General features: G+C 45.9%; 1 protein-coding gene across 5 annotated transcripts in view; it reads left to right on the top strand.

Annotated features, from left to right (window-relative positions):
- The first annotated feature begins 1,787 nt into the window (after positions 1-1,787).
- The window catches only part of ARHGAP44 (Rho GTPase activating protein 44), a 152,566-nt gene continuing 139,660 nt past the window's right edge, over positions 1,788-14,693 (top strand). For 4 of the 5 annotated variants that reach the window (XM_082272666.1, XM_082272663.1, XM_082272662.1 and 1 more), the window contains exon 1: positions 1,788-2,133. In XM_082272666.1, the coding sequence (XP_082128792.1) occupies positions 2,081-2,133 (53 nt within the window). In that variant the 5' untranslated portion in view covers positions 1,788-2,080. The remainder of the gene's footprint in view (positions 2,134-14,693) is intronic. The other variant, XM_082272665.1, reaches the window with a different exon arrangement.

Raw genomic sequence — 14,693 nt, 5'->3', positions numbered from 1 at the left:
TGCCACAATGTCGCAGTCCCGCTTTAAAAATCGCAGATCGCCGACATTACTAGTAAACAAATAAATAAATAAAAATGACATAAATCTTTCCCGTAGTTTGTAGACGCAATAACTTTTGCGCAAACCAATCAGAATACGCTTATTGCAATTTTTTTTTCTCACCAAAAATATGTAGCAGAAAACAAATTGTAAAAAATTAAATTGGATGTTTTATAGCGGAAAGTAAAAAATATAGTTTTTTTTTTTTTCAAACCGTTCGTTCTTTTTTAGTTTATAGCGCAAAAAATAAAAATTGCACAGGTGATCAAATATCAAAGCTCTGTTTATGGGGAAAAAAGCACATCAATTTTTTTTAGGTACAGTGGCGCACGACCGCGCAATTGTCCGTTAAAATAACGCAGTGCCGAGTCGCAAAAAATGGCCTGGTCATTAAGGGGGCAAATCCTTCCGGTCCAGAAGTGGTTAAGGGGGGGTAAAACCTTCCAGGGCTGAAGTGGTTAATAGCCCCATCTGCTAAAGGGCAGCACGTTTCTGTGCTTGTCCGGCAAAGTGCGCAATTTTGCGTGCGTTCCCGACCCGAACCGCGCGGACCTCGACAGCCTGTAAATGCCTGTAAACTTCGCCAATCCGGAGCTATTAATATTTTATATTCTTGAAAGAAACATTTTCTGAAAATAATGAGAATTTATTACAATGTCGCAGTTCCGCTAAAAATCGCAGATCGCCGCCATTACTAGTAAACAAATAAATAAAGATGACATAAATCTTTCCCCTAGTTTGTAGACGCGATAACTTTTGCGCAAACCAATCAGAATACGCTTATTGCGATTTTTTTTTTCCACCAAAAGTATGTAGCAGAATACAAATTGTAATAAATTAAATTGGATATTTTATAGCAGAAAGTAAAAAAAAATGTTTTTTTTTCAAACCGGTCGCTCTTTTTTAAAATAAAAATCGCAGAGGTGATCAAATATCACCCAAAAAAATCTCTATTTGTGGGCAAAAAGGACATCAATTTGATTTGGGTACAGCGTCGCACGACTGCGCAATTCTCAGTTAAAGTAACGCAGTACCGAGTCGCAAAAAATGGCCCTGGTCATTGATGGGGCAAATCCTTCCGGTCCAGAAGTGGTTAAGGGGGGTAAAACCTTCCAGGGCTGAAGTGGTTAATAGCCCCGTCTGCTAAAGGGCAGCGCGTTTCTGTGCTTGTCCGCCAAGGTGCGCAATTCTGCGTACGGTCCCGACCCGAACCACGCGAACCGCGACAGCGCGGTGAAATGCCTGTAAACGTCGCCAATCCGGAGCTATTAATATTTTTTTATTCTTAAAAGAAACATTTTGTGAAAATAATGAGAATTTGTTACAATGTTGCAGCTCCTGCTCTCCATATTTCCCATCCAGTGCAAATAAATGAAGATTATTTATAAATAAACCATTGCCAAAGAAAGAAATAAACCTTCTCATGCCCTCTACAATACCCCTCCCTCCTCTGTCCCCTCCCCCCTATTGCCCCATCTCCTATCTAATCACTGCTCTGAGAACCTGCAAGAAAACTACAACTCCCAACATGCTTTGCTCTGCCACCTCCCGAGCATGCGCACTTCTCCCCCTGCTGTCCAGCCTGCAGTGTAAGATCTTCTGCTGCTGCTGGGGATGTGAGAGCAGCAGCCACATAAAGGGGGGAGGATCTGGGCTTGGAGCTTGCAATAAAAGCAGGCAGAGGAGAAGCAGATAGAGGGGGTGCTGTAAGCTGCACCCCTGCTTCCCCCCCCCCCAACCATCTCTGGAGGATCCCCCCCAACATCCAGCACTCCCTCCCCCAATGGATGATGGTCCCTGCTGCAGCAGCAGCCTGGCACCTCCTGTGCACTGGAAGAGGCTGAGGGCTGCCCCTCTATAACAGGACAGAGGAGAGAGGGGGGGTTGGAGGTATGTGAATTTCTGCTACACCGGGGGGAGGGTCTATTTATTTATTTATTTTTTCTGCATCCTGGAGATTTCTATAGGCGCCCCCTGTATGGGCACCCCCTGTATGGGCACCAGAGACTTCTATTTTTATTAATCAGCGCACCTTGCAAAGATGAAGAAGCAATTCAATCGCATGAGGCAGCTGGCCAACCAGACCGTGGGCAGGTAAGATCCCCTCCTCCACCCTTCTCATCTCATCCATTGTCTTCACCTTTTTACAAAGGCTGACCTTCTTCTGTTTCCAGCGGATGGATTTGTGGGGGGGGGGGGGGTGCAGAATCTTCCCGGCACTGACAGGGTTAAAAAGGAGTGCCCCCCTCGCTGTTTAACCCATGCAGCGCCGACTGGAGAGGGAGCTGGCATCCAGCACAGAGGTATAGGGTGGGCTCAGCGGGGGAGCATCAATGGAAGGACTGCTGGGGGGTGGGCTCAGGATGCTGGGTGTGATCGGGGGCTGCAATCTACCAGATATTCCGGATTATCCATTTATTCCTTCTTTTATCCATCCATCTATCTATCTCCTTTCCATCCTTCCCGCTATCAATCCCTTCTTTTAGCTATTTACTCTATCTATCTTTTTATCCTTTTTTTCCATCCCTCTATCAATCTCTTCCTCTTTCCATCCTGCTTCTATCTATATATCTATCAATCTCCATCCTTCCTTCTATCCATCTCTTCTTTATTCTATGTAGCCTTTATCTATCTATCCATCCTTCCCTCTATCTGTCTCTTCCTTCTCTATTCTATCATCTATCTGTCTATCTATTCTTCTTTCCATCCTTCCCACTAGCAATCCCTTCTTTTAGCTATTTACTCTTATCTATCTATCTATCTATCTATCTATCTATCTATCTATCTATCTATCTATCTAATATCCTTTTTTCCATCCCCCTATCTTTCTCTTCCTCTTTCCATCCTGCTTCTATCTATATATCTATCTCCATCCTTCCTTTTATCCATCTCTTCTTTACTCTAACTAGCATCTATCTATCTATCTATCTATCTATCTATCTATCTATCTATCTATCCTTCCCTCTATCGGTCTCTATTCTGTATTCTATTATCTATATATCTGTCTATCTCTTCTTCTTTCCATCTTTCCTGCTATCAATCCGTTCTTTTATCTATGAGCTATTTACTCTATCTATCTTATATCCTTATTTCCATCTGTCCTTTTTTCCCATCCCTCTATCTATCTATCTCTTCATCTTTCCATCCTGCTTCTATCTACCTATCTCCATCCTTCCTTCTATCTCTTCTTTAATCCGGCTAGCCTTTATCTATCCATCCTTCCATCTATCCGTCTCTTCTTTCTATCATCCTACCTATCTTTCATTTTATCTTTCTTTCCATCCTTTCTTCTATATCTTCTTTAATCCATCCAGCTATCCTTTTATCTATCTATCTTTCCATCCCTCTATCATCTATCTATCTATCCATCCATCCCCCTAGTCTTCCTTCCCTCTACCTATATCTATCCTGCCTACAGTCTGTACCCCCCCCCCCCCTGTAGTCTTCCTTCCCTCTTCTAGATCTGGCCAGTGTGGCTGCTTGGACCCCCCCCCCCCCTGTATTCTGGTTGCCCTTTTAATCATTACTATCAGTTGGTCAGCCATGTTACTTTGGACGTTATTGGCAATAGTATAAGGTTGGTGCCATTTTCCTGATATGGGAGATGTTTCGAATGGTGGATACCGCCAGTTGATGGTCATCCATTGGTTTGTGATTGGTTGGGATGTTGCAGGATATTGTAGCATTCGCTGACCTGAAATAATTGGTTGGGTTGGCCTCTCTTCCATGGCCGTGTCTGGTCACACACTGGCCATGTATTTGATTCTGTTGCCACTATTTGTAGAATTGGGGTCGTCTCGATGGGGGATGTGGCCATTTTGGTAGTTGACCTGCTAAATTTGCCTAGGAATAGGTGATACCACTGAGTGAGCACATGGGAATCCATATTGTAGAAGGGAGGGCTCTTCATAAATGTACATTCAGCAGATTACGAGTCAGGGACATCATTTGGTTGCCATTTTGAGGGTTGACGCAATATTCCGTCCGTTCGCTAGGAACTGGTGCCAACAGTGCGCCAGCGTAAGCAGCCATTTGTAGGCTGCCCCAGAGGCTGAAGCACATCTTGTTGTTAATTCTTGGCGCGTTCACAATCTGCCTTCTAACAAATAATATCTGATAAACAAAGGCTTGAACTTGGCCCTCTATAGATAAGCTATCGTTGGGTGAAATGCGTCAGCATTGATCCCAGGTAGGGTGATCACAGGATACCTCCACATGGAATTAAGATGTTTTAACAGAACTTGGAATGCAGCGTTTTCTCCATGTTGTTTGGAACTGCGAATGGAGGCAGAAGCCGGAGCTGGGCCTGCACCCTAGGTGGGAAGTGAATTACCGAGTAGGGGCTTCTGTTTTTTAATATTGTCCAAATAAATATTGCAGGATAGATGGCAGATATTCTAACTTCTAGTGAGTGGGCTGTGCTATGACACCAGCAGCCAATTAGCTGGGTAACAGAAGCTGGTTTCTGATTGGTTGGTAACGGTTTAGGGGGAGGGAATTAATTTAATGTTCGGGGTCTTCCAGAGACAGAAGAAGCCTCAGAGCCGTTGTGCATTCATTGAATGGGAAAAGAGGCCAAGCGGTAGGTGCTACCACCACCAGCCAATTAGCTGGGTAACAGAAGCTAGTTTATGATTGGTTGGTTGGTTTGTTGGCAACGGTGTAGGGGGAGGGAATTAATTTAATGTTCGGGGTCTTCCAGAGACAGAAGAAGCCTCAGAGCCATTGTGCATTCATTGAATGGGAAAAGAGGCCAAGAGGTAGGTGCTACCACCAGCAGCCAATTGGAAATGTATGGCTTGAAGTAGCTGGATTCTGGTTGGTTGGTTGGTAACAGTGTAGGGGCAGGGAATTAATTTAATGTTCGGGGTCTTCCAGAGACAGAAGAAGCCTCCGAGCCGTTGTGCATTCATTGAATGGGAAAAGAGGCCAAGAGGTAGGTGCTACCACCAGCAGCCAATTAGCCGAGTAACAGAAGCTGGTTTCTGATTGGATGGTTGGTTGGTTGGTTGGTTGGTTGGTTGGTAACGGTGTAGGGGATGGGAATTAATTTAATGTTCGGGGTCTTCCAGAGACAGAAGAAGCCTCAGAGCCGTTGTGCATTCATTGAATGGGAAAAGAGGCCAAGCAGTAGGTGCTACCACCAGCAGCCAATTGGAAATTTATGGCTTGAGGTAGCTGGATTCTGGTTGGTTGGTTGGTTGGTAACGGTGTAGGGGCAGGCAATTAATTTAATGTTCGAGGTCTTCCAGAGACGGAAAAAGCCTCCGAGCCGTTGTGCATTCATTGAATGGGTGAAGAGGCCAAGCGGTAGGTGCTGCCACCAGCAGCCAATTGGAAATTTATGGCTTGAAGTAGCTGGATTCTGGTTGGTTGCTGTGGATACTTTACAACTTGCATTATTTTATTGGATACGCCCATTGATCTTTGTATTCCCCCAGTGCTTGAATTAAGGGGACTTTTCATCTGTTTTCAATCCGCCCCCGAAATTGATGGAATTAATGGATCCCCAGCAATTGGCATCTGCAGTCGTTTCTAGGAAACCAAAGAACAAGAGGAAGTTGGGGAGAACCATCTCTGTACCGATTGAAAGGTTTTTTTTTTTTTCTATTTCCATCCTGCATTGGCTGCTCAAAACTAGGAAGCCATGGGTGGCCGATTCCTCATGGACCCTTCTGTACCGTGTGGATGTTTCACCTGGAATCTGATGGGATCTTTCCCTAATCGGAAAACTGGCCAAGTGTGGCTGGCAGTGACATCTCCTCCAACATGTGCCAGAATAGGGGTGAGCCTCTGAGGTAAACAATCGATTGGGGGGGTACCATCATCCATATAGCAATGCAAAATTGGGGATGGAGACGGTTTCCCCAAAGCAGTCTCCAGGGGAAGAGGAAGGGAACCAAAAGAGATTTTGACTTTCTCGGGTACCTTAGGCTCAATACACAGGATCTTTATCCCGATCTCCTGTGTATTGAGCCTAAGGTACAGAGAAAGTCCAAATCTCTTTTGGTTCCCTTCCCCTGGAGACTGCTTTGGGGAAACAGTCTCCATCCCCAATTTTCCATGATGGCTGTGCCAATGGGTGGAGCTGGGAACACAAGGGAGGGTATTAGAATTCGAAGTAGCAGAATCCACCTTCTAATCAAATTTTAAGGGGCACTAGGGCACAAAAGGCCGCACTGACATGCCTAAAGGCTTCCTGGTATAGAGGAGTATAAAGTCCCCACCGGTGTCCTACCGAGTGTGGGATGAGGACAGGCGGAGGCTAACAGAGGCAGGCTTCACCCCCCCCCCCCCCACTGGAGGCTCTCCTCCCCCGGCCAGCCCTGACCGAACTGCCCCAGCTCCCCCCCGGCCGGCCAGTTTGAGAACCTGGAGTTGGTGCACCAGGCGCTGTCCAGCCTGACCCTCCTGGTAAGCAGAGAGTATTTGGAGTGGAGCTTCAGCCTGGGATGGGGGTCAGGAGGAGGCAGGGAAGAGGGAGAACGGAAGGGGGGTTGGGTGGCTGTACCATAAGCCTCTGGGTTTTAACATGCTCCCTGGGCCAAAAGTTGTCGGTCAGCCTCTGGGCGGGGGGCACCTAACCTGTAAATCTTGCCACCACGGGAACATTAAATACTTGAATTATTTGAACCTCTTTGGGATTGGAGTCAGGCTGATGGAGCGCTATTCATAAACTTACATTCAGCTAAGAGTCCGTGATGTCATTTAGTCGCCATTCTGAGGGGTGATGCAATGTCTGCACCCGGTGACTATTCGCAAGGTGCCAACAGCGTGCCGGCATAAGCATCCATTTTATAGACCGCCTCCAAGAAAGAAGCACATCTCTGTGACATTGCAGCTTGTGTTGACTAGTATACTTGACACCTGTACAGACTATGTGCTTGTGCCCGTCCCATTATGATTGCCATCCCTGCTCCCATAGAAACACATAAGGGAAACTTTTCTGTTGCATGATTGGAGTTGAGCTCTCTTGGCCTGGGTTCCAACCAGCTCCACTAGGGTGCCTCCAGGTGGGATTTGGCAGGCCTGCATGGTGACAATGGGGCTTATTATTGGTACTATTAGGAAAGATATCCTGAGGCTGGGATAATAGGCCCTATGCACATGTGGGTCCAGATGGGTTTAGAATTGAGCTCCAAACGCATCTGGATGCATGCATTGTGACTGTGTGCAATTCAGCCTATTATTCCAGCCTCAGGACATCTTCTCTAGTAATAGCAATGGTAATAAAGCCCCATCTTTACTGGTTAGGCCTGCCTAGATGGTCAACTGCCGCTAGGTGCATTCAGTCTAGCTGAAGACTTTTTTTTTTTTTTTTTCCACACTAACCTGAAAAGAGGGCAACCTGAACTCCAGGCCCTCCTTGGTTATCCTATCAGTTGTTAGAGGAAGAGCACTCCTATAAACGTTAAGGTCTCTTCACATGGGCCTAGCTGTTGGTCCATGGTAGATCCCCTTGGACTAGTAGTCAGTGGCACATCCCCTTGGACTGGTGACCGCCATTGCATCCCCTTGGACTGGTGGTGGGCGGCGCATCCCCTTGGACTGGTGGTGGGCGGCGCATCCCCTTGGACTGGTGGTGGGCGGCAGATCTGCCCAGTTTTCATGTGAAAGGGGCCTAAGAGCAGGCATGCTAGTAGGGATTATTGGGGGGCATTTTTACTAAGAGGGGATATTTGGGGGGGATGGGGGATAGGGGGGGTTGTGCTAGTAGGGATGATTGGGGGGCATTTGTTCTAAGAGGGGATATTTGGGGGGGAGGGGTTTTTTTTTTTTTGGGGGGGGGGCGCATTTGTGGTAGGAGGAGATATTTGGGGGGGGGGGGGGTATTTGTGCCTAGTAAGGATGAATGAGCAGGCATTTGCGCTAGGAGAGGAAATTTGTTGGGTGGGGGGGTTGTGCTAGTAGGGATGATTGGGGGCATTTGTGCTAAGAGGGGATATTTGGGTTTCTTTTTTTGTGCTAGAATGGGGGATAGGGGAGGTTAATTTGTGCTGACAGGGAGATTTGGAGTGGGGGGGGGGAGAAAGAATTTGTGCTCAAAAGGGGGGATTCTTTTTTTTTTTTTTTTTTTTTTTCTTTGGGGGGGGGGGGGGGATTCTGCTAGGAGGGTATGTGAAATGAGAGGATTTGAGCCGAGCATGCATATTAGTGCTCATTTTTTTTTTTTTTGGGGAGGTGGATTTCTTGCTGACACATAATGATCATACATCTGGGGGGCGGCATTTGACGTTTCCCCTGGGCGCTGGGTGACCTTGTCCTGGCACTGCCTAAGTGGGCTGATTTACTGTATATTTGGTTGCTATGGGCAAGACAATTACTTCTCTGTAAAGTTAATGGAGAATTTGGTTGCTATGGGCAAAACAGTTACTATACTTGTAGCTAATGAAAGCTTTTGTTGCCATGGGCAATACAGCTTCTACTTTGTGTGTGTGTGTGGGGGGGGGGGGTAGAGGAGGGGGATGTAATAGATATATGGATACAGTTGCTATGAGAAACAGACTTTCCACTGTGTGTAGATATTTGATATTTGATTGCTATGGGCAATTCATCTTCTACTTTATGTATATGAAGTTGCAATTATGTTGCCCATAGCAACCAGATCCTACTACATATATTATACACCATGAGGGATTTGGTTTCTATAAGCAACACAATTACTACTATCTATACATAATGAGGGATTTGGTTGCTATGGGTAACTTTTTTTTTTTTTTCCCCTTAAATACTGCAGCAGAGTGAAATTGTTTACATCCCGTACTTTAATTTTTGATTCCCGCTGTTTTCACTTCATTGCCATGGCGATGGTTCAGCGTAGCTCATAGTTGCTGAACTATGTTAAAAAAAAAAAAAACAATGTTTTGGGGGGGGGTTATTATTGTCACTGATGGAAAACCTGCCATGACCAATTAAAACATCACTTGGCTGCGGTCCTGAAAATACTTTTATTTTGACCCAGGCGGACATTTCCCTTCTGATATGGAAGTTTTCCGCTGCCTGCTTGAAAATTTTTTGTTTTCATTTTTTATTATTATTAACATAAATTTAAAAAAAAATATATATATATTTTTTTTTTTATTTTTTTGCTTTTTAAATAAAAACCTAAAAAGGTGGTCTTGCAGAAAACTGCGTTGAGCTCTTCTTTATTTGCTCGGACCCAACTGATGCCCTTCCCTTATTTCTTTTTTTTTTTTTTTTTTATTTGTGTGTTTTGTAGACACACATGGCAATTGCGCAATAATTTGGTGAAAGGCTTTTCTTTTACGATTGCCGGGAATTCGCTATAATTTCAGGGGCCAAATCAGCACCAGATTTGGCATTGTGTGTCGGGGGGAGGGGAGTGTGTCATCCCCAGTGAGGGGTCTGTTGGAGGTGATTGGGGGTGAGGTTGGCACCCGTTACCGTACCGAGAAATGAACATGTGTTTACAGGAGGGGGGGGGGGGGGGGGGGGGAGTGCTACATTCCTCAACATCAACACCACATCCTAAAGGACAACTCGCTGTTGGATCGGAAACTGCGGCCCTTTGTAAGAGAAAAGAGAAAAAAAATATTCACAGCACGCCTCTGCCACGCACATGTGCGAACATTTCATTTTTAATTATTTATTTTTTTACCCCTGAGAGTAATTGTAGCTGACCAATCCTTAACCAGAAAAAAAATCTTGATCCATAATGCAATGGGAGATTTCCTTGCTCTGCCTTGTCTGAGGTGCCAGTCAGCCTGATATCATGGTTCACCTAATGGCTGCCCTCCCAAAAGAAGTAAAACTTTTGCCAAAAAAATATTTTTTTTTAAAAAAAATTTTTGGATAGTGGGGGGAGGTTTTAGAGTCTCTGGTAAGCTTTTATTGCTGTCGCTGTCCCCCATTGAGGAGATTTCCCCTCCAGTTCCTGCCCTGGTGACACAACAGGAAGTGAGGACACAACAGTACAAGTCTGACAGAGCTTTTACCACCCCTTACTCCATTCAGAACAAAGGGGGGGGGGAAGGTGTTTTGACGCTTTGACTGGCACTCTACTATCTCTCTAAAAAGGGATCTGAGGTGGAGCAGTGGCTTCCTTTTTTGAAATACCAGGCTACGTGTGGCTGTGGCGCAGCCCAAATTGGTTAAATCGGTTACATTTTGCAGAGCATTCTTCCCACTGACCACCAATGTAAGGGACATTCTTCCCACTGACCACCAATGTAAGGGACATTCTTCCCACTGACCACCAATGTAAGGGACATTCTTCCCACTGACTACCAATGTAAGGGACATTCTTCCCACTGACCACCAATGTAAGGGACATTCTTCCCACTGATCACCAATGTAAGGGACATTCTTCCCACTGATCACCAATGTAAGGGACATTCTTCCCACTGACCACCAATGTAAGGGACATTCTTCCCACTGACCACCAATGTAAGGGACATTCTTCCCACTGATCACCAATGTAAGGGACATTCTTCCCACTGATCACCAATGTAAGGGGCATTCCTCCCACTGATCACCAATGTAAGGAACATTCTTCCCACTGACCACCAATGTAAGGGACATTCTTCCCACTGACCACCAATGTAAGGGACATTCTTCCCACTGACCACCAATGTAAGGAGCGTTCTTCTCACTGACCACCAATGTAAGGAGCATTCCTCCCACTGACCACCAATGTAAGGAGCATTCCTCCCAATTTTGTTTATTAAAAGTCTTGCAATCAATAAGCATAAAATCAATATACATAAATAAATATATACATATTTACATGAAAAGGGGGGAAAAAAAATACATAGCAAATTCTGCTCTCAAATAAAGACTGCCTTTACAGCAAAAACAAAACTCACATCATGAAACACATCATTACCGGGAAAAATAATCTTAATAAGACTCACACCACCACACCAGACATCAAACCTGCGAGGTCAAGAAACAAAAACCACTCCCATTATGCATGCAGCCCTTCTTCAAAAATGAAGATATTAACTAACAAAAGCTAAGGGCGTGAAAGAAATAGCATAGGAAAAAAGCTTTTCACCCAGAGATGGACAGTTCACCAAAAGCAGGTCTGATATTCCTCCACGCCCTTATCCAGACCGCTCGAGGCTCCCTGCCCTTCTCAAGACCCCGAATCTTCCCAACCTCACCCAGAATATCGTACACCACCACCTCGACAGGGAGGACTTTCTTCCGCAGGGTAATCTGGCACCGTGCATTCCACGTGAAGTAACGGACAACTATACTAACTAGAAAAAGTGTATCCAAATCAAAATCCCAGAGAGTCGGGAATGCCCCGTACACCCACTCCGCATAACTCATGCGATAGAGAAAGGGGATGCCTAGAGCCCTCCCCACCCTTTTATACACCTCTATGTTAAAGGGACACTGGAGCAAAAAGTGGTCCATAGACTCCACTTTACCAACACACTCCGCTCTAGGACAATCCCGATCATCCACAGGGCGATGCTTCAGGTTCCCTCTCACATAGAGCCTTCCATGGAAAGCGAGCCAGGCTTGATCCCTAAACTTCAAAGGGATTCTTCCTAAGCTAATTAAACGCAACCCCTCCCTCATTACGGGGCCTGGGCAATCCCTTAAGGTCAGCGACACACTGAAAGCAGAGCCCAAAATCCTCTTCTCCAGAAGCTTTCTGGGGAGGGACTTGATATCCCCCACTGTCACCTGCCACTGCCTAAGTATTTTCAGACACGGGGCAACATAAGCCGGAAGCTTGCCATGTCGGACTCTCAGACTTTTCACTGGCCCGCCATCTTCCCAGCATCGCAGAAAAGGCCTAAACCAAGATTGAAAAATACCCACCCATCCCGGCGGGGTCTCTGCTAACATATTACCAAGATTATACTTTAAAAAAAGCAGAGAAAAGAAAACTATAGGGTTGACCATTCCTAGACCACCCTCCCGCCTGGACAGGTAAGTTACATTGCGTTTGATCAGGTTCAGCCTATTTCCCCATAACAGTTGGAAAAAGCAGCTGTACACCCTTGCATAGAGAGATTCCGGCAAGATACAGACAAAGCTGACATATAAAAAGATTGGGATCAGGTAAGTTTTAATCAAGTCAACCCTTTCCCTCAAGGAAAGATTCCATTTCTTCCAGCTTGCCACCTTGGCATTGGCATTCAACAACCTGCTTTCCCAATTTCGATGACCATAGTCACCAGGACCAAATTTGATGCCCAACACTTTAATTTCCTGCTGGGGCTCTGGGAAGGCATCCGGAAGTTCGAAGCTTTCACCCTCCTCACCCATCCAGAAAACTTCACTCTTTTCATGATTGATTTTAGAGCCAGAAGCCTCAGTGTACTGCTCTATCACAGAGACCACCTCCTGCGCCTCCTCCATCCCAGAGATAATAACAGACACATCATCGGCATAGGCCACGACCTTCAAAGGCGGCACACCAGCAATGCCCAAAGGCACCCCACACAACGATCCACTCTCTAACCTTCTTATGAAGGGATCGATTGCGAATACATATAGCAGGGGGCTCAAAGGACACCCCTGGCGCACCCCAGAGCCAACCTCAAAAGGCCGTCCAACCCAACCATTAACAAGTGGGAAGCTCTCAGCCCCTTTATATAATGTTTTCAGCCAATCAATAAACCTCCCCTGCAGGCCGTATCTACCAAGTAGCAAATACAGGTACTCATGATTGACTCGATCAAAAGCCTTCGCCTGATCCAATGCCAACAAGTACTTTCTCCATCCAGCAGCCCTGCATCGCTCCAAAGCCTCCCGGACAACTAAAATTGCTGAAAAGGTACTTCTGCCCTGGACCGAGCAGTGCTGATGATTGGACAACAAATCGCCTGCTACTGACGACAAGCGCCAAAAAAGAATCTTCGCCAAGATCTTTCTATCAACATTGAGAAGACTGATGGGGCGCCAGTTCTCAATTATTGAGGGGTCTTTACCTTTTGACAGAAGAATCACAGCGGATTGCCTCATGGAGGGAGGGAGAGAACCCTCATCTAAACAGCTGTTATAAACCTCCGTTAAAAAGGGAGCCAGAATGGACTTAAAACACTTGTAAAATTCAGCTGTCAACCCATCTGGCCCAGGCGACTTTTTGGTAGCCAGCTTCTCTATAGCACGAACTACCTCATCCGCTGAAATTGGTTCTGTCAAATCCATCAAAGGCAATGTATCATTTCCCAATCCTGGAGTAGAATCCAGAAAGCTTTCCATCCTGTCCCGACTAAGGTCCTTTCTTCCCAGAAGGTCTGCGTAATATGACCTGAAGATCTCCAGGATCCCTGATCTGGACTTCACCAGGGAACCCGTACTATCCCTCAGACCTATGACCGTCTTAACTGCTATGCCTTGCTTACAGTTCTGGTAAGGATCAGGCGAGTGATATTTCCCATAATTTCTCTCCAGAACCAAGGAGGCATGCCGGTCGTATTGACACTTCCTAAGAAGAAGCTTTACCTCCGAGATCTCCCCTGGATCTCCTCCATACGAGACAAGACGATCAAGCTTCCTCCGCAAATGCTGGTAGGCAATATACATACCAAGCTGCTTCTTCTTACTTATGGCCTTGAAAAGTCCAATCGCCCTTTGTTTCACAAGCTCCCACCACTCTGACTTACTGCTGCAAAAGTCCAGAATAGAAACCTGTGCCTGAAAAAAATCCTCAAAGGATTGTCTTACCTCTACATCTTCCAGGAGAGCCGAATTCAGTTTCCAGGTACCCCTTCCCCTGGGTGGAGTGTCCGAGGCATTCAGAGTCACAGACAGCATACAGTGGTCAGAGAACTCCACCGCCCTCAACTCAGGAGCCGAGAAAGCAGAGTTCTCCTTTAAAAAAAACCTATCTATCCTACTCTGACTATTCCCTCTCTGAAACGTGAATCCCGTGCTGCCAGGGCAGTGCTTAATGTGCACATCTACCAGGCCTGCTTGTCTAACCATATCTCTAAGAAAAACGCTATCATAACCCAGCCTGTCTATGGAGACCCTCCTGTCTTCAGGCCTAATTATGGTGTTAAAGTCACCTCCAAAGACAACCTGCTGGGATGTAAAAAGGAAGGGCTTGATCTTTGTGAAGAGGCATTTCCTGTCCCATTTTGACTGCGGTCCATAGATATTGATCAGGCGCAGGTCCTGCCCCCTAACAGAGACGTCTAAGACCATGCATCTCCCCATTTCTACCTCAATTATCCGCCGGCACGTTACCATATCGGTTTTAAAAAGAACCGCAACTCCGCTGCAAGGCTCAGCCGCAAGAGACCAAAAGGAGGGACCGCATCTCCACTCCCTTTTTGCTAGATGGACATCGGCCAAAGTATTGAGCCAGGTCTCTTGCAAAAATAAAATCTCAGCATCAAACTCACTGAGCAAAAATAAGGCAATATCACGAGCTCTTGCAGATTTCACGCTGGCGACATTAATGGTCGCCACCTTTATCAGAGCGGGCACTGCCATCAGGATGATTGGGGTAGTCGTTTCTTAACCTCCACCACACTCTCATCACCCGAAACAGCTCTCTTTACACTATGTGACTCCCCCTCATCCATAGATGATAAAGTAGATAAATCGGATACTAACTCCTCCCCTGATAAAACCGAAAATGTGTTGCCAAGAGGAACCCCTCCTGGCTCTAACTGTAAGGAAGAAGTGACCGCTTTACTGGTCTTCCTCTTCTTCTTTTT

This window comes from Pelophylax lessonae (genome assembly GCF_965119305.1).
Source record: "Pelophylax lessonae genome assembly, chromosome: 11".
NCBI lineage: Eukaryota > Metazoa > Chordata > Amphibia > Anura > Ranidae > Pelophylax > Pelophylax lessonae.
Note: the sequence above shows the minus strand (reverse complement) of the source record. Positions and strands in the feature narration are given on the sequence as shown.